This window comes from Vipera ursinii (assembly GCF_947247035.1).
Source record: "Vipera ursinii genome assembly, chromosome: 3".
In the NCBI taxonomy this organism is placed as follows: Eukaryota; Metazoa; Chordata; class Lepidosauria; order Squamata; family Viperidae; genus Vipera; species Vipera ursinii.
In genome coordinates, this window is record NC_139516.1 from 112,759,095 (window position 1) to 112,782,391 (window position 23,297).

Genomic DNA, 23,297 nt, shown 5'->3' on the forward strand with positions numbered 1-23,297 from the left:
TTTGTAGCCCTCTTGTGTTTTCCACATTCCTTTCTTGTCTTACCATAGAAAATCTTTTTTTTAAAAAAATGGCCTTTTGATAGATAACATGAAAAGTTTATTTGTCTGGAAATAGCTGCGATGGAAGACCTACCACATTCCTGAATAACTTTAGTTGAAATCAATAGGACTTCAAATGAAATCAATAGGACACCTGACTGATTTGTAGCTAGGGGAAAGGATGGATATGTTGTTCTTGTTCTCATTAAAATGCCCTTGAACATCTCCTCCTTCTGCTGGTCAGACTAATGGCCATCTGTTCCATCACTCCCCCAAGAGCAATACTCCTGATGCTTTTGAAAACCAGCCTCCCAAGCAGGACAGGGTGATAACAGCCCTCCCATGTTTTTAGCTTCTATCTCCTACACTGAAAAAAATGTATAGCCTCCAAACAGGGAGGGGCAGGCAGTATACTCTGTTCTGTACAATCCTTGCCTAAACAAAACAGCACTCTTACAATGGATTAAGTTGCTCAACCTTTGCTCTGGGGCCTAGCAAAATATATCTCAGGGTTCCAACAGACAAAACTCTTCAAAAGAACTTCGAGGCGTTGTTTACCTTAAAGAATCTTTTATTCGAGAAACAAAGCATCAGCACTACATAGTTGAAACCAAAAACTGAATTCCCCTCCGCTTAGCACAAAGTAGTAAAGCACAATTCCCTCCTCCAATTAACAGTCATAAATCACATTCCCCAATTAGCTTGATGCGCAGGCTTTCTCCCCAGCTCTGCAGCCCGCCAAATCTTTATCAACTCTGGGCGCAATAACCTTGATTCCCATGGTTGAGTTATTATTGTTATGACAACTGGACTCTTATCCACGTCCCCCCTCCCAACACCAACTAACACCAAAAGCGAAATAGAAAAGATGGCTACATTTCCATCTGTTGTCAAAGCAAGAACATCCGATGTTAGCAGCGTTGACATCATACCTTAATGAGCAAATCTTTTCATTTATAAGTGAATTCTGATTTTTTAAAAAATGGCAGGGATTCCCATGAATAGGTTTTATATCCAATGCACAAATAAGTATACTCAAAACAAGGCTGGAAGAGTGAAGGGATACGTAATTTTTCAGATATTTAAGGTATGTTTGAAAGAGAAGTAACAATAGGAGCATTTCCAAATGAGGTTTAATATACAGGTTCATGAAATGGAAAATATATTTTGTTTGAAATTCAAAGGAAAATATTATAAATTGTCAGCATTGTGACAGAACTGATCTTTAAAAGCATCCTAAATATTCCTTATTCTTTTAGAATAAAAACTTGAAATGTTTCATATATTCTGGACTTAGGGAACAGTGGGAATATGGTATCAATGCCAATATTTTCTGCAACATTTGGTGGGCTAGGATTTGTCCATATTGGCTGAAGCTTGCAGAAATTCTGGCAAAAGACATAATTTTTTTAAAAAAGAAAAAAGAAAACAGCTCCAGTCCAACATTTTAACAGCTGCAGCATGCTATATCAGTAAATGTTGTCAAACGTTTTGCATGATGGCAACAAAAAAAAAGGACTATTGCCTACTTTTTGAGCAGAAACTGAAAATCCAGCAAGACCTTCAGACTGAGCACCAGTCCCAAGCAGGTGCAATACCTTACCTTCTTGTAAGTGAGGCAATGACCTGAAGCAACAAAAAGTCTTCTCTTATTTATTTGTTTCTTTAAATTTATATGGCCACCAACTCACTTTCAGTGTGGTTTAGAAAAAGTAAACTATCTCTTTTAAGATCTTAGCTGTGGTTTGCTTGTTGCTCCACCTCATCCATGGAGCTCAATTCAGCGTCAGCCCAGTCTGTCTTCCAGTCAAATTGACAGCTGGGACCCACCAATATCATTACTGTCTATGTGGGAAGCTGAGTGGAACATGGGAGAAGGTTGGTGGGAACATGAGGATTTTAGCTGATTCTCACAGCAGTTACAAAGTTTAGTAGAGAGATCTGTAAGCAAACCAGATGGGTTTCTATAAATGTGAACAACACACAAGCCTTCATATATAGTCTTTTCCACAACTTAGGTGACATGAACTAGAGATTTATCCTGATATGATTCATTCCAGTGAGCCAGTGATTGGCTCCGTGTTGCACAGGCAACTTGGTGCTTAAGGGACAGCATTCATTCCTCACCATCAGCCGTATCTGAATACTGGGTAGTAGTCTGGAGGTCTAAGTGAGAGTGCTAACCCTCAGTTTTCCTCCAGCAGCAGACAGGGAACGTCCAGCCAAGAAGCTTTGTCCTATGGAAGGTGAATTGCTCCAACAATTCATCATTTCTCTGTTGATGAAGAATCTCAGTCATCCAGGTAGAATTGCCTAGCCCTAGAAGTTGACTTTCGGCAACTGGACTTCTTGTCTTGTTGGTTCAAAACATTTCACTCCTTATCCAATTAGCTTCTTCAGACTGGCTGAAGAAGCTACTTGAATAAGCAGTGAAACATTACAAACCAACAAAAACAGAAATCCAGTTGCCATGACTCAACTTGCAGAGATCATTTCGCTGACAAACATACTTTAAGGATGCTGATTAATGGGCAAACTAACAGTGCAGCAACCACTGCCATGTTGTTCTTGTTTTGTTTTTTTTTTAAAAAAGAGAAAGATTCATAGAATAGATAATCTTCCAACCACCATGACTTGAAACAACTGCAGATTGAATTGATTCCTGGGCAAAACAAATTCTCAAGAGACATTTTGTTTCCAGAATATAAGGTTCAAAGTGACTCTTTTGAGCTCAAAATAATTAGTACTCAAATTATATTGCATACACTTTGTTTAATGTGCATTGTCCATGCTCTCTTTATTCAAATTTTACAGAATATGCAGATAATATTGCTACCAGTATGCTTTTATGCTTTTATATTTTGTTTTCTCAATAATTATACCATATGTTCCTCATGCAGAAAATCCAATTTTTTAAAGCTAGAAAGTCTAGAAGTGTAGATAATCTTTTTAAAAAACTATTTTCTCTTTTCAAGCTTCTTCCTGCTGCTTTTGGCCTGATTAATTACCTCTTCTCTCCACTAATGTGATTGGTCTCCAATTATTTTCAAAGGTTTCTTTAGAAAGAAGGTGGGAGAATGGAAAATTCTACATTTCTTCATTGTATTTTTTCCCCCAAAAATTTCTCCAAATAAGTGCAGCAGGAACCCCTGCTACTTGTTGTGAAACAACAAAGGAAATCATGCTCTGAACTGCACTTTTCTCCTCGCTCAGTTTATTTTCACCACTGGAGCAAGCAAAAAAAAAAAGCAAAAAAAAAACCAATGTTCAAAGCAGCAAGAAAAGTAGAAAAAATAGGAAAGGGATAGCATAGAAATTAAGTATCTTGCTATGTATTTTTTTTAATTGACCATTTAAAAACAGCATAACTGGGTTATTGAAAAGCATCCAAGAAAGTGGCAATACCAATAGCACTTAAAATTATATACCGCTCCATAGTAGGGTCCCTACCTCCTGAGTCATGCAGCCTGTTCGGAACTGGATTGCACAAGCAGCAAGGAAGAAGAAGAAGAAGAAGAAGAAGAAGAAGAAGAAGAAGAAGAAGAAGAAGAAGAAGAAGAAGAAGAAGAAGAAGAAGAAGAAGAAGAAGAAGAAGAAGAAGAAGAAGAAGAAGAAGAAGAAGAAGAAGAGAAGAAGAAGAAGAAGAAGAAGAAGAAGAAGAAGAAGAAGAAGAAGAAGAAGAAGAAGAAGAAGAAGAAGAAGAAGAAGAAGAAGAAGAAGAAGAAGAAGAAGAAGAAGAAGAAGTTGGAAGGGACCTTGGAGGTCATCTAGTCCAACCCCCTGCTCAGGCAGGAAACCCTATACCATTTCAGACAAATGGCTGTCCAGTCTCTTCTTAAAAACCTCCAGTGTTGGAGCATTCACCACTTCTGGAGGCAGGTTGTTCCACTGATTAATTGTTCTAACTGTCAGGAAATTTCTCCTTAGTTCTAGGTTGCTTCTCTCCTTGACTAGATTCCATCCATTGCTTCTTGTCCTGCTTTCAGGTGCTTTGGAGAATAGCTTGGCTCCCTCTTCTTTGTGGCAGCCCCTGAGATATTGGAACACTGCTATCATGTCACCCCTCACCCTTCTCTTCATTAAACTACACATACCCAATTCCAGCAACCGTTCCCTATATGTTTTAGCCTCCAGTCCCCCAATCATCTTTGTTGCTCTTCTCTGTACTCTTTCTAGAGTCTCGACATCTTTTTTACATTGTGGTGACCAAAACTGGATGCAGTATTCCAGGTGTGGCCTTACCAAGGCATTGTGAAGTGGTATTAGTACTTCACATGATCTTGATTCTATCCCTCTGTTAATGCAGTCTACCACTGTGTTGGCTTTTTTGGCAGCTGCAGCACACTGCTGGCTCATATTTAAGTGATTGTCCACTAGGACTCCGAGATCCCTCTCACAGTTACTACTATCGAGCAAGGTACCACCTATACTATACCTGTGCATTTGATTTTTCCTGCCTAAATGCAGAACCTTACCTTTTTCACAATTGAATTTCATTTTGTTAGATAGTGCCCAGTGTTCGAGTCTGTCCAGATCCTCCTGTATCTTAAGCCTATCTTCTGGAGTATTGGCTATTCCTGCCAGCTTGGTGTTATCTGCAAATTTGATGAGTTCCCCATCTATCCCCTCATCCAAATCATTGATGAAGATGTTGAAGAGCACTGGGCCCAGAACAGAGCCCTGGGGCACCCCACTACACACTTCCTTCCATGTAGATGCAGTTCCATTGAGGACCACATGCTGAGTATGGCCTGTCAGCCAGCTACGAATCCATCTGGTGGTGATGCTATCTAACCCACATTTTTCTATCTTATCAAGTAGTAGGTTGTGATCTACTTTATCAAATGCCTTACTGAAATCCAAGTAAATTATATCTACAGCATTCCTCTGGTCCACTAGTTTTGTCACTTGGTCAAAGAATACAATAAGGTTTGTCTGGCACGATCTGTTTTTGACAAACCCATGTTGGCTTTTAGTGATAACTTTGTTCGCATCAAGGTGTTCGCTGATTTGTTGTTTGATTATCTTTTCCAGAATCTTCCCAGGTATTGAGGTCAGGCTGATAGGTCTGTAGTTTCCTGGATCTATTTTTTTCCCTTTTTTGAAGATGGGAACTACATCAGCTCTCTTCCAGTCCTCTGGTAGTTAGTGTAGTGAGTGTGCGAAGCTTCCTTTGCCGCATGTGCAGGAGCTAGGATGCATATGCGAAGCCATCGCTTCCCACCACTGCTGCCATTGCTGCTGCAGTTCTGTGGAGCCAGAAAGGTTAGGGACCGCTGATTTACAGCATTTTCTGAACAGTTTACAAATGTCAGATTATGGCCCCCAACAATGTAAGTCCTCATTTTACCAACCTTGGAAGGATAGAAGGCTGAGTCAACCTTGGCTGTTTTTTTGTGATGCACCTTCACTGTAATGTACTGGTAAAGCATTGATAGACTGACAAGTCACTAATAAACTAACTGTTGTCTACTACAACATGTATTGGACCAGGTGAAATTTGATTTGATCTTAGGGCCAAAATGCAAATAATTATGTATACTGTCATGGTTCTGATAAATGAGACAGTTCAAACAAAATGCAAGCATTGTTTATATGAATGTTTAAATGCTGCTAGGGGCTGCTCAAATATTTTTCTATTCTTAATAACAGTTATGCTGGTGAGAAAACCTCACCCACCATTTTACCTGTTCCTCTATGCTAAATTCCTGGTGTTCTTTGAGGACTGAAAGGTTTTTTTCATTTATTTGTTTTTTAAATACCCATTTAGTGTCATATCTATATTTTAAAACTACAATAGCTGCTAGAATAATTTTGACTTATTTAAGAGAGAAATTGTTTACCTGAAGTAATTTAAAGCACTGGTATATCACTGCTATGCTCTTAACAATACCAGAGAGACATCAACAATATTGCTTTAATTCATCCATCCATGCTTTCATAGAAGAACCCATTGAATGTTTTCCCAATTCTGTAATCTTAAAAATTGGGCAGTCAATGAAATTGAGCAAAGGCTAATAAGTAGAACTCAAGAAAACAAGACTGACATACCAGCTGGCCTCATTCAGATGGAAAAACAACCTATTTGAGAAATCATATCCAGCATATAAGTATCCATTCCCAACTGCAATGCATCACATATTTTGTGACTTGTCAATTGCTCTGCAGACACCTGTGGTTTAGTACACACCAACCCATCCTCTCTCTAATTTCCATGTGTTCAGCAGGGACAATTTACAGCAAGCTTCTACTCACATGATTTGAATGTACATAAAACCCTCTGTGAGTTTCAGAAGCCTGACAAAGCAAAATTCCTGACTACAAAGAGCTTTCTACCTACATCCAAGTAATACAAAACAGAAACAAAAACTCCTCCCAACTCCAGAAAGATTTTTTTGGCAAGTTAGCCACTAGACTAATATAGGCTACACTGTCCTCCTTCCCTGTATTGGTCTAGCCTATTCATTCATAGCGTCATGTATGCTATATACCACTTTAATTTTAGAACACGTGTATGTTGTTTTTTATTTCTGGGAAGAAAATTGTCTACCCTCATACATCTTCTGTACTTCCAAGAAATTGCCAACATCCATTCAGTAAACAAATATTTTTTAAAAATGCAGACAAAGAGCCAGTGGGATCTGCTTTGATCCAATAATGATAATAGATGATGGATTGGTTGGAAATTAACTAAATTGCCGTCTCCCCTGATGTGCCAAAAACCACAGGGCAAGCTTCCTGCAGGCTGCTGGATACTTACAGCTCCACAGCAAGCAGGGAGAAGCTGGTTCCTATCATTAATTATTGAGTCTTTCATTTATGCCTCATAAATAAGAAACTCAAGTGAAAATGTTATATGTCAAATCAGTTTGGTAACAAATAAAGCCATCCTGGATGTTCTATCTCTTTCTTAATTTTAGCATTATGAAAGACAACAGCAGCAGTTCTGAATAATAATCAAGAATTAGTTATTCTTTTCCAACACATCGAATTTTTTCAACCTAAAATGAAATTTTATTTATCAGATTTAGATGCCATCTCACTCACAAACTCTTAAAATGGTATTCAGAATCAACAAATCTATCAATGATTCTATACACTACTAACGGTGTCATGTCTGTCTGTTTGTAACCTTCATTTGGATGTATCCTAGGGCAACAATTTCTGAACCAAGTACCTTAAATGGGCTAACATACAGAATGTCAGGACTTGTTACTTCCATGGGAATGAAATTTGGGGAAGTTGTGATTTCTTCAATGCCAGTTACCATGCCATTGAGGTCAGTCACACAGTCACATGATGGTTATTTCCAACGTTCCCTGACAGCTTTCCACAAGTCAGTGGGGAAGCCAGCAGAAAGTGTAAACTCAATCATGATTGCCTTCACTCTTCCAGCTTTGCTTATGGGAACCTGGCTGGAAACATCAGCAATGGGGAAGAAGACAGAGAAGGTTGCAAGTTGCCTGGATGAATCTTTCTCACCACACAGCCTCCACAACCTCTCTGTGCCAGTCACTCACACATCCTGACATGCTCTTTTCAATCCGTGCAACATTTATTATGCACCTTGCACACCCTTCCTGACATGCACTGCATCCTCACATGCCCTCCCAAATCCATGTGGGCTCTTTTATGCACACTTCACACCCTTCCTGAACTGCACACCAACCCTGCATGCCTCCCCCTGGAGATATGCCAGGAAGGAGAGTGGAGGTACAGTTTTCCTTGTGGTCCACAGCTCCCTTTATCCCCATCCCCACCCCCAGTAAAATGTCAGGCAGTTCTGCAGTTCAGCTGACGAAGAATTATTTCTGATGCTTGCCAGCTTCCCACAAGTATCATTAATGGGGAATGTATTATATGTATAAACATCTTTAATGTATAAGTAACAAGTCAGGCGGTGAGGAAAAAACCGATTTGACAGAAGAACACGCGGGAACTTTGACAGCTGTCAAAGTTCCTCGCAAGGCGCAGGCGCAACCACTGACAGCTCGCGGCTGTCAAAACACGGAGCCATGCGGAAGCCGGAGCTGTCAAAACAGACGACGCAGATTGGTCGGAAGAGACGCGGCGCCAAAACAAACAAACCTGATTGGTTCTCACTGACAGCCGCCGGCTATAAAAAGCCGGCAAGTTATTCTGTTGTTGTCTCTGCTCTAAATAAATCTTAAGTTAACTAGCCTGTCGTCCCGAGTGGTCCTTCGGCTACTTCACTGGCGACGAAGGTGGGATCGCTCCAGAGCTGAAGTCACGGCCGCGGAAGAGAGTTCCGGCCAGAGCTGTCACGGGAAGTTTTAACTTCCATCGGAGCGAGACCCAGGACCGGACGACATGGCGAACTTCGGCCGCGTGAGGGAATTCGACACCCGACATCCCGAAAGGTGGCAATCGCACCTGGGCCAGGTCGAGGGATTCCTCCTTGTCAGCAAAATCACCGATGACCGAGCAAAGGCCGCAGCACTGCTATACATCAGCGGACCCCCCGTCTACGATGCTGCCGTTGGGCTGTTCAGCCCGGTACCCATCACCGAGGTATCTTACGCGGACCTGGTAGACCAGCTGACGAAGCACTACATGCCAGCCCGGTCTGAACTGTACTGGCGGGTCCAATTTGCCCAGAAGAAACAACGTCCAGACGAACCCGCAAACGATTTCATCGCTGGGGTCCGACATGCCGCGCGGAACTGCCACTTCCCCGACCTAGAAGACCGCATCAGAGACCAGGTGGTGATCGGCCTGAGGGACGAACGTCTACAGAAGAAGCTGACGTCCAAGACCGACATGAGCCTGGCCGAGTTGACCAGAGAAATCATGGCCTACGAGTACAACCACAAGAAGAAGCCGACTACCACGACCCCAGAGAGCCCAGCGACCGTCTTCCAAGAAAGCGCCACCCTCAGCGACAGCGAAGAGTCGGTGGATTTCACCGACGGAGAAGCCCTGCAGCGCAGAATGGAACGCAGGCAACCGAGGAGAAGCGACACTTCGGACCGCCGAAGGTCCAGGAACCCCCCCCCCGCCACCGCCGCGCTACGAGCAACGGGCCGCCTGCGCCAGCTGCGGGGGCAACCATGCCCGAGGAAGCTGCCGGTTCAGAAATGCTAAGTGCCACAATTGTGGGAAGACTGGCCATATCAAACCGGTGTGCCGAAGCAAGGGCCGAGACAACATCAATGATTTGGAGGCAAACTCCCCAGGTAGGCCAGCTACCCAGGCCAACAGGGGAAAAACGCCAGGGGCCCTGGTAGAAACAATTGACAAGGTAAACTGCCTAAGCTCAAAGGTTAAGATCAGGGTAAAAATTCAGGGGGTGCCCTGCCTCATGGAGGTGGATTCAGGGTCAGCAGTCTCCTTAATTTCCTTTAAAACATATCAGGAGATCTGTCAACAAGGCAAGGGAAAAATTCCTCTGAGGCAAACCCAGGTCCACCTAGCAGACTTCCAGAAAACCCCTATTCCTCTTGAAGGGAGGGCTACTGTGACAGTCGAGTACAAATCTTTCAAGGGTCCCCTAGAAGTGCTGGTAACGCCCGGAAATCGCACCAACCTGATAGGGCTGAACTGGTTCGGGCCGTTAGGGATCGCCATAACGGGGGTAAATACTGTACAATCACCCAGTCTCGAAGCCGTTTGCAATAAGTATGCAGACGTCTTCGATGGCACATTAGGAAAATACACGGGTCCCCCTCTTTACAATTAAACCCAGCAATCCAACCCATTAAGATAAGAGCTAGGAGAGTGCCCTTTGCCCTTAAAGAAAAAATTGAAAGGGAATTAGAGCGCCTCGTAGGGCTCGGGGTACTTGAACCTACGGAAGGGGGAAGCTGGGAGACCCCAATAGTCACACCGGTAAAGCCTAACGGGGAAATAAGATTATGCGCGGACTATAAGGCGACCCTCAACTTAGCAGCGGTAAAGGACGTTTTTGCTTCCATCCGCTCCGGCGCCATTTTTGCCAAACTTGATCTCACGCAGGCGTATTTGCAACTGCCTGTCACTAATGACACCACGGAAGCCCAGACAATTGTCACCCACCGCGGTGCCTTTAAAGTAAAGAGGCTACAATTCGGCATATCAGCAGCCCCGGGTATTTTCCAGGGTATCATGGAGAAAACTCTGAAGGGACTACCGGGGGTCTGCCCCTACTTCGACGATGTTCTCATCGCCGGAGAAAATGAAGCAAATCTAGCTGACAGACTGTCAGCTGTGCTGAGCCGGCTCAGAGAAGCCGGCCTCAAACTAAAGCGGGAAAAGTGCTCCATTGGAGTCACATCCACCGAGTTCCTAGGGTACAAAATAGACGGTCAAGGTATCCACCCTACCACAGAAAAACTAAGGGCTATTCAAACGGTGCCTAGCCCCAGGAATAAACAGGAACTCCAAGCCTTTTTAGGGCTATTAAACTTTTATCATGCCTTCATTCCCCACAAAGCCACTATCGCAGAACCTCTGCATAGACTCCTAGATAAGGGAACTGCCTGGTCCTGGACCAAAATTCAGGAAAATAGCTTCCAATCACTCAAAAAGATTATTTGCAATAGTTCTACGATCACCCTTTTCAGAGAAGATACACCAATATGCATCGCTTGCGACGCATCTCCCTATGGAATTGGGGCAGTATTAAGTCATGAATATGAAGACGGCACCCAAAGACCCATAGCCTTTTATTCACGTACTCTGTCAAAAGCAGAAAGAAATTACGCACAAATAGACAGAGAAGCCCTAGCAATAGTCGCAGGGGTTAAAAAATTTCATGACTACCTTTATGGGAGACCTTTCACTATATACACAGATCACAAACCCCTATTAGGGATATTCACTTGGAATAAAATAACACCTCAGATTCTCTCCCCGAGAATACTACGGTGGTCCACATTCTTATCTGCCTATTCTTATCAGTTAATCCATAAACCAGGGAAGGAATTAGGACACGCAGACTGCCTCAGCAGACTGCCAATTCCAAACAAGGACCCAGACCCAGCCCCAGCTGGAATGATCCTGGCAATTTCACAACTTCCAGACTGTCCCCTCTCTGCTAAGATTATAGCAAACAACTCAGCTAGGGACAAAATACTCAGCAGAATTCTCAGGTGGGCCACAACAGGGTGGCCAGCAAAAAACCCACACCCCCAATTCCAGCCATACTTCAACAGGAAAAATGAAATATCTTCACATAGGGGATGCCTGCTATGGGGAAATCGAGTCATAATACCAAATAAGAACACAAATCAAACATTAGACATTTTACACGAAGGACACCCTGGCATTGTCAAGATGAAAGCCATGGCCAGGAGTTATGTTTGGTGGCCTGGCATAGATAAGGAAATAGAGAAATATGTGGGAGGATGCTATACCTGTCAGGCAACCCGGAACGAACCACCCCAGGCACCCATCCACAAATGGGAAACGACAAAAAACCCATGGTCACGCATACATTTAGACTTTGCAGGACCTATCCAGGGACAGAGTTTCCTAATTGTAGTGGACAGTTATTCAAAATGGTTAGAAGTCACTCCCCTTAAGAAAACAACGTCAGGAGCCACTATACAAGCCCTAAGGAAAATATTTGCCACACACGGCCTCCCAGACACCATAGTTTCAGACAATGGCCCTCAATTCACCTCTCGTGAATTTCAGATCTTCGCTATGAAGAATTGTATTAGGCTGGTCACGTCTGCGCCATTCCACCCATCGACGAACGGGATGGCTGAAATTATGGTGCGTTCTACTAAAGAAGCGTTGAAAAAATTCGTCAAAGGGAACTGGCAGCGGCGACTCAGCCAGTTCCTAATGTCACAACATGCAACACCATGCACAACAACCGGCAAATCACCGGCGGAACTAAGATGGGGGAGAAGGCTGATAACGCGGCTCGACAGATTACATCCTGACACGTTCCCAGAAGAAAACGAGCGCCCCCAACCAAACCGTACACTCACACCAGGCCAAATGATATGGGCACGATCTTATACAGATAAAAACAAATGGATCCAGGGGACAGTTCTTAACCAAACAGGACCCATTTCCTATCTCATATCCACACAAATTCACGGCAATCTACGCCGCCATATAGACCAACTCAGACCCAGACAACCACCACACACCCCAGAACCCCAACCTGAGGAACGTGACCAACCACCCCCCCCAGAAATACTACCAATGCTTGACCAAGACGAAGAGGGACTAAGAGACGCGCTACCAGCAGAACCAGACATCGGCCCTCTTCCACGCCGTTCCAACAGGAACCGAAGGGCCCCCGCCTACCTAAAGGACTACCAATGGGCAGGTTCCAACGTTCAAGGGGGAAGGAACGCTCCAGGGGAGGGGTAAGGGGTGTATTATATGTATAAACATCTTTAATGTATAAGTAACAAGTCAGGCGGTGAGGAAAAAACCGATTTGACAGAAGAACACGCGGGAACTTTGACAGCTGTCAAAGTTCCTCGCAAGGCGCAGGCGCAACCACTGACAGCTCGCGGCTGTCAAAACACGGAGCCATGCGGAAGCCGGAGCTGTCAAAACAGACGACGCAGATTGGTCGGAAGAGACGCGGCGCCAAAACAAACAAACCTGATTGGTTCTCACTGACAGCCGCCGGCTATAAAAAGCCGGCAAGTTATTCTGTTGTTGTCTCTGCTCTAAATAAATCTTAAGTTAACTAGCCTGTCGTCCCGAGTGGTCCTTCGGCTACTTCAGGGAAGCCAGCAGGAATTCAGAAGTCAGACACTCCACAACTTTTTTTGCCTGCCTATGGTCATTCTGTTTCTCTGTTTATTTATTTGTTTATTCAGTTTGTATAGCTGCACATCTCTGGGCAATGAACAATCATAAAAGATATTAAAACAGTTAAAATACAATATAAAAGGAAATTACAAATAACAGCCAGGAGATATTATAATCCATTGATATTAGCATAACTGGGAAATACGGTCCTGCACACACTTGGGACCCCAAGCCCAGGCACATAGCAGAACTCCAAGGCCTTTTGAAAGACCAACAGGGTTGGGGCCATCCTAATCTCTGGAGGGAATATGTTCCAGAGCAGAATGGCACATCTTGCCACAACTGTGTTGCCACAGGCAGCTCAGCATGGCTATCTCAGTGCTGCCATCTTAGTACGGGACAAATTGCCACAGGAAACTCACTGCTGGACAACTCACTATGACCCCCCCCCCTCATGGCACCTTCTTTCATGGGAGGTGGCAGTTGGAACGGAATCTGTGCTGTCTCAGCATTTGACTGCCCATGTGCAAGAGGCATGTCCCCCCTCCCCGTTCTTTTTCACTGTGGGCCCTCACAACAGGGTGACATCCAGTTTCAGTATTGCAAACCTCTTCTTTAGCATGCTGCTCTGGACCCTGACAGTTCCTGGGCAGGGAAAGGGACAAGCAGGGACAGGGACAGCTATCTGGTGATAGTCAGTGACTCCCCTTAACCTGTCTTTTGTGTGTGTGGGACACTGGAAAGCGAGGCAAGGAAGCCTTCAGAGAAGGGAGGTCAACCCCCCTCCCATGAAAGGCAGACTAAGTAGGAGTCAGTGACAGTTCCCAGACAGCTGTCACCATCCCACTTGCCCCTCTCCCTGCCTGGGAGGCATTAGGGACCAGCACAACACACCAAAGGAGAGATCCACAGCTCCAAGATTGGCAGGGATGCCACCCTCCCATGAGGGACCACAGGGGGATAGGAACAGACAAACATGGCCCAGGCAGAAGGCCTCCCCAGTGGGTAGGTGGCAGAAGGGATATACCTCTCACGCACTGGCAGTGATGGTGACACCACAAACAGCCTTGCAGAGTAGATGCACTCTGACCCAACTGACCAATCACACCCTCAGGAGGCTGGACCCAGATCCAGAGACATGGCCTGTCACGATGGGAGGTGCCACAGTGAGGCATGTCAAGTTCTGCACCAAGTTTCCCATGATGATTTGTCCTGCACAGAGATGGCGGCAACAAGATGTTCGCACAGATGTGGCCGTGGTGACATGACCGTGACAAGATGGCAGTACTGAGATGGCAATGCCAAGATGTCATAGACCCATTCCAGAGGGCAGGAGCTATGGCAGAGAAGGCACATCTCCTAGAGTCCACTAGTCAATATTCTTTGGTTGATGGGACCTGGACCATGTCCATCCTGTCTGATGAAACAACTGGAAGAAAACAGTCCCTCAAGCCATGAAGGGCTTTAAAAGGTGATAACCAGCATCTTGAACTGCATCTGTAAACACAATGGCAAGCAGCAGTGTTTAGGTAAGAAAATGCACAGATGATTTTAATTTTATTTTTATCTTAATTTCTGTACTTATTATATGTTTTGTTGTTAGCAGCCCTGAGTCCTTCGGGAGATAGGGTGGGATATAAATCCCATCAATAAATAATTAAATAAATAAATAAAATATCTCTGAAAGAATAACCCAATGTGTCACAGGTTATCTAGTTTAAATTATAAATGAAAGAAGGTTAGGACAACCTTCAAAACAAATTAGACAGTGGCTTCATTTCATTTCATTTGTGAAGTTGTAGATACACTAACATTCTCTGACCTGATCTTCCTATTAACATCCAAACCTGAAAATTTAGCTTAATATTGATTAAAAGAAAAATACAATCAGAATCCTAACTTATTTCCTATTACGTATGTGTAGTGACATTTAGCAGTGAGAAATTAGCAATAGCTTTTAGGTTTATATACCACTTCATAATGCTTTACAGCACTCTCTAAGCAGTTTACAGAGTCAGCATATTGTCCCCATCAATCTGGATCCTCATTTTACCAACCTTGGAAGGATGGAAGACTGAGTCAACCTGAGCCTGACAGGATCAAACTCCAGGCAGTGAGCAGAGTTAGCCTGCAATACTGCATTCTAACCACTGCACCACCATGACTCAATATTTCATTGCAAGCCAGAATCTTTGTACCAAAGCTAGAAGTGAAAGAAGGAAGCCTTGGATGATTGTCTGAATGTAACAATTAAGGCTGGAAAAAGAAAATAGTTTCTAAATGAATGGAAATTGGAAAGATGAGCTCAGTGTTGCTTGTTTCAGACACACTGTTTGTCTCTGCTGAAGTAAACTTTTGACAGAAAAATTAGGTGTAATCCTCCATGTTTAATTTTGTGGTCTTTGCGTTTTCTAAATGTTTACTACTCATAGTGCTCCAGAACTGTCAAAAATTTGAGAAGGACTGCTTGAAAAATTGTTCTTCCTCCCTTGGGAATGCTCCCTATAGCCTCATATCGTAGGACTATCACATGTCATAGAATGTGGACAGTAAAACAAGCCAAACAAAACACTAAAAGGAGAACTGGTGTATATTGACACAGGGTTGTCACTTTTGATAATAAGCTTGTCCTGAGCAAAACATCTAAAACCTCCTCAGTCTTGTGTCCTCTGGAACAGTTGGGATATCACTTCAGAAGTGGCTAATAGCATAACCAAAGCACTGAACATCTTTTACCCACCCGCTCATCTTATGGGTGGTTACAAGAAAATATTTTGTGCCATTTCTCACCGACCTCACTGGTCTAATCTGCCTTTTCAAAAGAAGGATTCAAGATCTACTTAGTTTGTCACATGTGTCATTAAGTCGGTATTGACATACTACTAGACAGATTTTCTCCATGGGAGCAGGTAAATTAGCAAGTACCAGTTTATTTTTTATTTTGGACTAAAGTAAAAATATTGGGAAAATAAATGATTTATTGTTTGAATCAATGTTAAATCAGTCACCATTACCAATTAAAACTTTTAGCTAAGTTAATGGTTTAAGGAAATCAAGATAGCGTATATTGGTCTGTTCCTATTTTACCCTCACAAGTAAGGTACATTAGACTGATTGAGAGAATGAATGGCATACATTACTAAATGAGCTTCACAGCTCAAATGGGAATTTGTTTTTCCATGCCACTTAATTAGGTGAATACACCTCATGAATTCTGCTACGGGTAAATAAACAATAAATACACACACACACAAAAAAAAAACTATGATCAAGTAAAGAGAATCAACTTCTCTCATCTAACATATTTGTTATATAAATCACTCTTGATTTTTTTTTTAGATTTTAAACTAAATGGTCCTTAGGAAAAACTTGGTATTCAGTTTATGTATAAATTATTAAGAGAAAGTGAAGCTACCTTCCTGCATTCTTAGCCAGAAAGTGGATATTGGATTGCATTGATAGACAGTATTTAATATCATTGATAACCTCTAGCTAATTGCCCTTTATTCTTTATCTCCATACGTCAGCTTGAAATAGATTTTAGATCCAACTCTTTGACATAAATCCATCTGTTCAGAAGCCCTCCCAATGTAAGAAATACCAAAGTTCTTCATGATCACCCACAGTTATCTATCTTAGCTGTTGTCAGGTCCAGAGTGTGGTTAAAAAAATTGGGATGGTGGCTGCAAAGGCTGCAAAGCACATACAAATCAGGTACAGCTGCCAACATGACCGTTTTTATTATATCCTGTGAATCTGTGCAGAAAATCACCTAACACACTGAACAAAACATGTGAACTGGTAATATTGTACAATTACTGTGCTATGTGGCCCTAATGTACAGAGGAGAATTTCCTCTTCAAAAATTGCATGAGTCTAAGACCAATGTGAAGCTTTAAGAAATATTTAAAAATACGAGACAAGAAGGACAAACATACTGCAATTGTAGAGTAATTAGAATTTCAGACCAGAAATGGTTCACATCCACACTAAGCACACATGTCTGCTTAGTGTGAATTTGAACTATTCTCTTCCCCTTCCCTCCAAAACTGCTGAATCTAATCTGCAAACATTTTCACTTTCCTGCCAACCTGCAGAGCCTGGGGCATGCAGGGATCATTACAAGTAAATCAATATCCCCTCCAACTGCCTAATGGGAGCCTGAAGAAAACATCATACAATTGTCCCTCTGCCCTCTGAGCCACTGCTATTTCCAGGAAAAGAATATAATTCTTTCTCAGCCATTCAATGCCAAAAAATAAACAAAATAAATTGCCATCCACATTATGATAAGATATTGTGTGAGGACAGATCAGGGTGACATGCTACTGTTGTCCCACTACATTTAAAATCCTCTGAAAGTGATGTGTTACTAGCAGGAAGGAGAGAGTCCGGGAGCCTGGAGGTAGGTTGTTCATCAGTTACCAGGAGAAACTGGACCATCAGCAAACTGAGTAGGTACCTCCAACCCTTCTCCAATTTCAAATGAACTGCAGCAAATTGGGGGGTGGGAGCTTCAATTTTCAAAACCTGTCAACTTTCTGCAGTCATATAAGTTCCAGACCTTACAGAGGTGCTCTTAGTCATGAAAATTCACTGGGTAAATTTTAAGCCAATTTCATAGCCAATCTCTACATTATAGGTTTATTCCAAGAATAAAATTGGGACTGGTCAACATCTGGTCTATGCAAATCCAGTTCTTCATAAGATAAACAGCTATAAGAATCAGAAAACTCATCACTCTTTGGTATGATCTAGTGGTCCTCCAAACCTTTGCAGCCATTGTTGGTGTCTCTAATAAAAATAGAGATGAGAGTCCTAGAAAAAGGCAAGGTACTCATGCAGCAAGCAAAAGTATAAATAAAAGCAGAAGCTTGAACAGGCCAATTAAGAGTCAGCACCAGAATAGCAGATCCAGCAGGCACAGAGCCTAGAGTTTTAGGCTCATTTGCAAGAATGTTTCCAGCATGAGGCAAAGCTGCAATAAAATATAGGATTATAAATCACATGCATTAGTTGTTAAGTCTCTTCTAAGAATGTTTTACATATTTTTGACAACACCTATTGCATAAATTGGACCCATTGCACAGGATTTTTCAAGAAAACAATGTTCTGTTTTGGACTGGAAGGTCATATAAACCAGGGTTCCCCAAAGTGTCATTATCAATCCCCAAGTGTCAATGAGACTATCCAAAGTCTTGTTGTCATTAACAGTACTAGTAACATTTATATATATATATATTGTAATAAATGTTTGAGTGTCAATGAACAAACTGAAAGTCCATAAAAGGGTCAATGAGCTGAAGAGTTTGGGAACCCCTGCTGTAAACAGAAAAGCCCTTTTATACCACCTACTTAATCAGTGTGTCACTAACCAAGGTAGATGTGTTTACTGATGGGTTGAATAATAAACAATTACACCAATTGGGTCAAAAGTCACCATTGTATAGAATCTGCACCATCTTTTTTCCAGGAAATGAGTAGCATTTCACGAGTCTTGAGCAAGAGAGTACCGGCAAAACTTGTTACATCACTAGCCATTCCCTGTTGCCCACCAGGCAATAATAGTTGCGACTTGGGCACTTTCAGAGTAAATTTCTAAATTCAGTGGCATCTTTTTTTTCTTTCTTTTTTTTTTTGAAGCCTATCCAGAAGTCTGAAAAAAGAGGGGCTATTTTAATAAACAGCAGAAACCTGAACCTGTTCTGAAAATTGTTTTGAAGAGTGCACTTTTTAAAATATATAACATAAGCTCTTCCAGTCATTTGTAATTTCATGGCAACTGCCATGGTGAGCTGAAGATGGTTCCAGAGAGCAGAGACAAGAATTGCAACAGTGAATGGATCGGTTCCCCAAACTCCTCTTCACATCAAGGAAAGGACCAGGATTACTCACTAGTGCTCAAAAAAATATATATACCAATTTCCAAAAGATCTCCTATATTTATCCTTCACTATAAAGTCACTTTATAGTCACTTTCCATTTGGTCACAATTGCAGCAAAGGCTGTATCATTAATTACATTTTTGTAAGTCAAATCCTGAAGTCTGTTGTCTGAATATGCATGTGGCTATCTGTGTGTTTAGCCTGCTCCGATGCATCAGGTTTGTGGATGGTGAAAAGATAACTTGGTTTAGATGTGCAGGCTTATTTGCAGTGCTGGAAATAAATGCTAGGGCTGAGCATTGTCCAAAAATACTCTTAATTTTTTTAAGTCTCTGGTTACCACCTGGAGCCACAATTTTTCATTTTACCTAGCTTGAAAAATCTGAAGTTACTATCAAAAAAACCCAATACAGATTCCAGGAAAGCCTAAAGGTATTCAGTTCTGTTTTACAATAGATTTGCCAAGAGCTCTTTGTTTTTTTCTGTCCAAGACAAAGGAGAGAGAGAGAGAGAGAGAGAGAGAGAGAGAGAGAGGGAGGGAGGGAGGGAGGGAGGGAGGGAGGGAGGGAGAGAGAGAGAGAGAGAATGTCTCTGGACATGCTACACACCATCAAGATCCTTCTGAGCATTGATCCTGGATAACAATTTTTGTACAAGAAAGAAAAGAAGAATGATGTGGTGATAGCTTCTAAAGTTATTTAGTTTTTAAAACACTGATATTTTTTAGACTTGCTTTACTTTGGAAGGAAGCAGAGGTTGCACAATCATTCAATTATTTGCCATATTCTTCCATTTTTTTGTATCTCATCTGCAAATCTTAGCAAAATATTCAAATAATGGCTTTGTAATAATGGCTTTAGCCAGGCAACTGTGGTTGCTGTGTCAAAAAGTATCAGGTTATGAAGGCAGACAAAAAAAGAAAATAATATATCTTTGGAAATCATTACAGCTTATTGATTCATTTATATTTTGTTGCATGTTTCGTTGTGCAGATTTGGTGCCAGGAACAGAATATGGAATTGGAATTTCAGCTACAATGAATAGTAAGCAGAGTGTTCCGGCCACTATGAATGCAAGAACTGGTAAGTGACATACTGCATACAGGTTGTCCTCAACCTGCAGCCACAATTAGGACCAGATATTTTGTTGCTAAGCAAGGCTGTTGTTAAGTGAGTCCACATCTGATTTTACAGCTTTTCCCACATTTGTTAAATGAATCTGCAATCATTAAGTGAATCCAGCTTCCCCCATTGACTTTGCTGGTCAGAAGCTGGCTCTTCTCAAATGGCCATCACATAACCTCAGGATGCTGCAAGTGTTGTAAATACCAGTTGGTTGCCAGGTGCCTGCATTCTGATCATGTGACCATGGGGATGCTGCAATGGTCATAAATGCAAAGACCCATTATAAGTCTCTTATTTCAGTGCTATTGTAACTTTGAATGGTCACTAAATACATGGTTGTAAGTTGAGAATTCCCTGTATATAAAACCTGACATTCCAGATTTTTACCCAAGGATAGAGGTAGGGTTACCTTCCACTGACATTAGAGTACATCTTGCTCTACTGGAGCATTACAAGAAACTAGAAAGCCTTCAAAGAGCAAACCTTGCCAGGTTTTGTTATTGGTACCAAACCTAGATTGCCTAGGCTACAAAAATATCCTCAAACCTCCTTGGAAGAATTTAACTCTTGGAACAAAGAAAGATTACTATTGCAGTACAGTCATTTAAATGTTCATCCTGGTGCCATGATTATAAAAAACTCAGAAGTCTCTCCCCTGTGCCTCACTAAGAAAGGCTGTTACATCCTTTTGCAGACCATGCCCTTGGTATATCTTGAAGGGGTATTTTGTAAACGCCGTGTTGGAAAGCATCTCTCACTGTAATAAGCAGAGGACATTCCACTGTCCCATTTATGATGAGGTTGGGGCAAATTTATGATGCTAAGTGAACTCAAGGTCTTGGATCCTTAAACTGTTTAATTACCTTCTTGCAGATGTGTTTCCAACTGTTAATAGTTAGGTTGGTCTTTTACCTTATCATTTAAGAATACAAAATTTTAAGTTCTTAAGTGTAGCCCTGCGTTTATCTGATTTTCCTATATCCAGCACTTTTTTATTATCTTCTACTTTCTTTTACTGTTGTTTTGCTTTACAGTATTGTATCTTATGCTCTGCTATATTGTTATTACGTGTGATTACAATAATGAATCCATATTAAAAATGAAACAAAATATGACAGCATTCAGAGTTCCAGCCAGCTAACAAGGCCTTCTTTGGGGAAGTACATTTCCCTGCAGAACAGGCACACAGAATCGCATCCTATGTTTATTGAACATTCTTAGGCCTTATTCAGCTATTTGGATCTTCTCCCTTAGCTTTTTTTTCTTTGATTTTTTTTTTCATTTTTCTTTTCCTTTGCAAGATTTTGTACGTTTCTGAAAAGCTGCTAATGTCTTCATTTTGTAGGAGAATGTTGTTTTAGCCTCAGAAGGATTTATTCTTAGCTGAATTCTTTATGTAGTATATGCCATCAAATGTAAGAAATTTACTGGTGCAAAAGGCTGAGGTAATGAATTAAAAGAAAATATTGCTGCAGTGGTCTAGGTCACAGGTTGATTCATTAGATGCTATCTAGAGAGAGGCAGATTTCTTTTTTTTTTGTATATATATTTTTATTAGTTTTCCATTATTACAATAATATCTTTAAAAAGCAACGTGGTGTCCAGGTTGCAATAGTTCCATTTCAGACAAATACATATTATTACAAATTTCCAAGTTATAATCAATACTTCCTCTCTCTTTTTCCCTTTTAATACATACTCTTATCTAAATTAATATATTTCTTATTGCTGCCCATCAGTCATTTAATAGTTTTATATATATACAAACTTGGCTCTTTGAGCTGTTTGGCCCAGACTGAGGGGTTTTAATTTAATTTAATTTAATTGGGTTTTAGTTTTAATTTCAGGGACTAGAATTTAATTAATAATTTTAACTTATTTTAATTTTTGTATGCTATGTTTTTTTAATTTTCCATGTAAACCACCCTGAGTCCTACGGGAATAGGGCGGTATATAAATTTAAATTATATATATCTTTTAGTATATTTCATATTTTAACATTCCATCTTTAACACATCAAACACCTTATCTATTTTTCTAGCTTAAATTTTACATTGATATTGAAATTAAAACGTTTAAGACTTCTCATTTTCATATTGCTAAATAACCTCCTTTCCCTTTAGACAATTTTCTTCAATATCTGGTAATGTAATCCAGTTCTTATTTATCTCATTTCCATATCCATATCAATTATACAATATTTAGAATAGTAGTCATTAAAATACCAATTTGTAAGGAGGAGAGAAAAAAACAAAAAAAACAAAGGAGGACAATATAATATTCTTGTTTCTCAGTTATAGTTTCCACATATTAAAAATTAACCAAAATTTCTTCCATTTCAACATTTAATACATTCTTTCATGTCTCTACATCCAAGTATATTAGTTACATTCTATCATTTTTAGCATATATACATCTTAACCCATATCATTTAAAAAACTCAATATTTCAATGTTAGTATTCATACATCTGTATTTTATTTTATTTTATTATTTTATTTTTTAGTTAATCAGTATTTTTATCTACTCATCAAAACAATCTCTTGTAATCCCAATACAATCCTGTCTATTTTAATATTATCTATTTCAGGCCTCTTAAAAATGTTCATATTTCTTCAATCTTATTCTTGATTTCTTCCTTTGCCATGTCATTTTACACTTCTTTGCCTCAGGGTCATCAAAGCATTCTTGTATTACTATATAATATTGAAGTGGCCCTCCAGTCTCCACCTTTGAAGGATTGAAGAATCTGCCAACAGCACCAAATCTTCTCATTATTTTCACCTCTTGATATAATTGTCCTGGTCCAAATAAACTTCCTTCCATATTTTCTCCATTACAATCTTCAAAAACCTGTATTTGTTGAATATTTAATTCTTCTGCCAATGTATTTGATTGTTCTATTTCTTCTGTTAAGTTCTGTCCCAATAAAATATTAATTGTAGTCACAGTTTGAATTTGAGTTTGTTGCGTCGAGATGCTTTCTAATTCTTTTCCAAAAGCTCTTATTTCATCGCCAGCTGTAGAAAGGAACTGATAAGTTTGGTAAAATATTTCCCACAAAGCCTGAATTTGTTTTTGAAACTCTTCCATCGTGAAAATTCACATCTGGTCTTCAAGGTTACTCTTATCTTATTTTTCTTAAATATTTTCTTGGTTTTTTTTAAAGAGAAAGATTGCAATTTCACGTTTAGCCACTGGGTGTCCCCCAAGTACTTTGGAAATTCTTTTCTTTTAGTATTTCTTTCTTTAACGTTTTTTTAAAGAAGCACCCCTGGGCTTGTTTGCCACCTTTTGAAGGGAGGGTTAAATTTTCCCCTCCCTCTCCACAGGGGGGAAAGTACTTAACAGCTTAATTAGGTGAAAAGAAGATGATTAAGGTATAAAAGAGGAATCTTAAACCCCCCCCCCGTCTCTTCCACACTGCTTTAATGTTGCCTGATGGTAAGTTTGACTTCGGCTGTCTGCAGCCTCGTAACTGGCCATATTCCTATGGTCAGTCTTTCATCCGCCAGTACAAAGGGAAT

General features: G+C 40.9%; 1 protein-coding gene across 1 annotated transcript in view; it reads left to right on the top strand.

Moving 5' to 3' along the window:
* TNR (tenascin R) overlaps positions 1–23,297 on the top strand; it is a gene marked incomplete at both ends in the record, with an annotated part of 123,083 nt that overhangs the window by 55,551 nt on the left and 44,235 nt on the right. Inside the window, one exon of the mRNA XM_083359442.1 lies at positions 19,640–19,729. Coding sequence (XP_083215568.1) covers positions 19,640–19,729 — 90 coding nt within the window. The remainder of the gene's footprint in view (positions 1–19,639; positions 19,730–23,297) is intronic.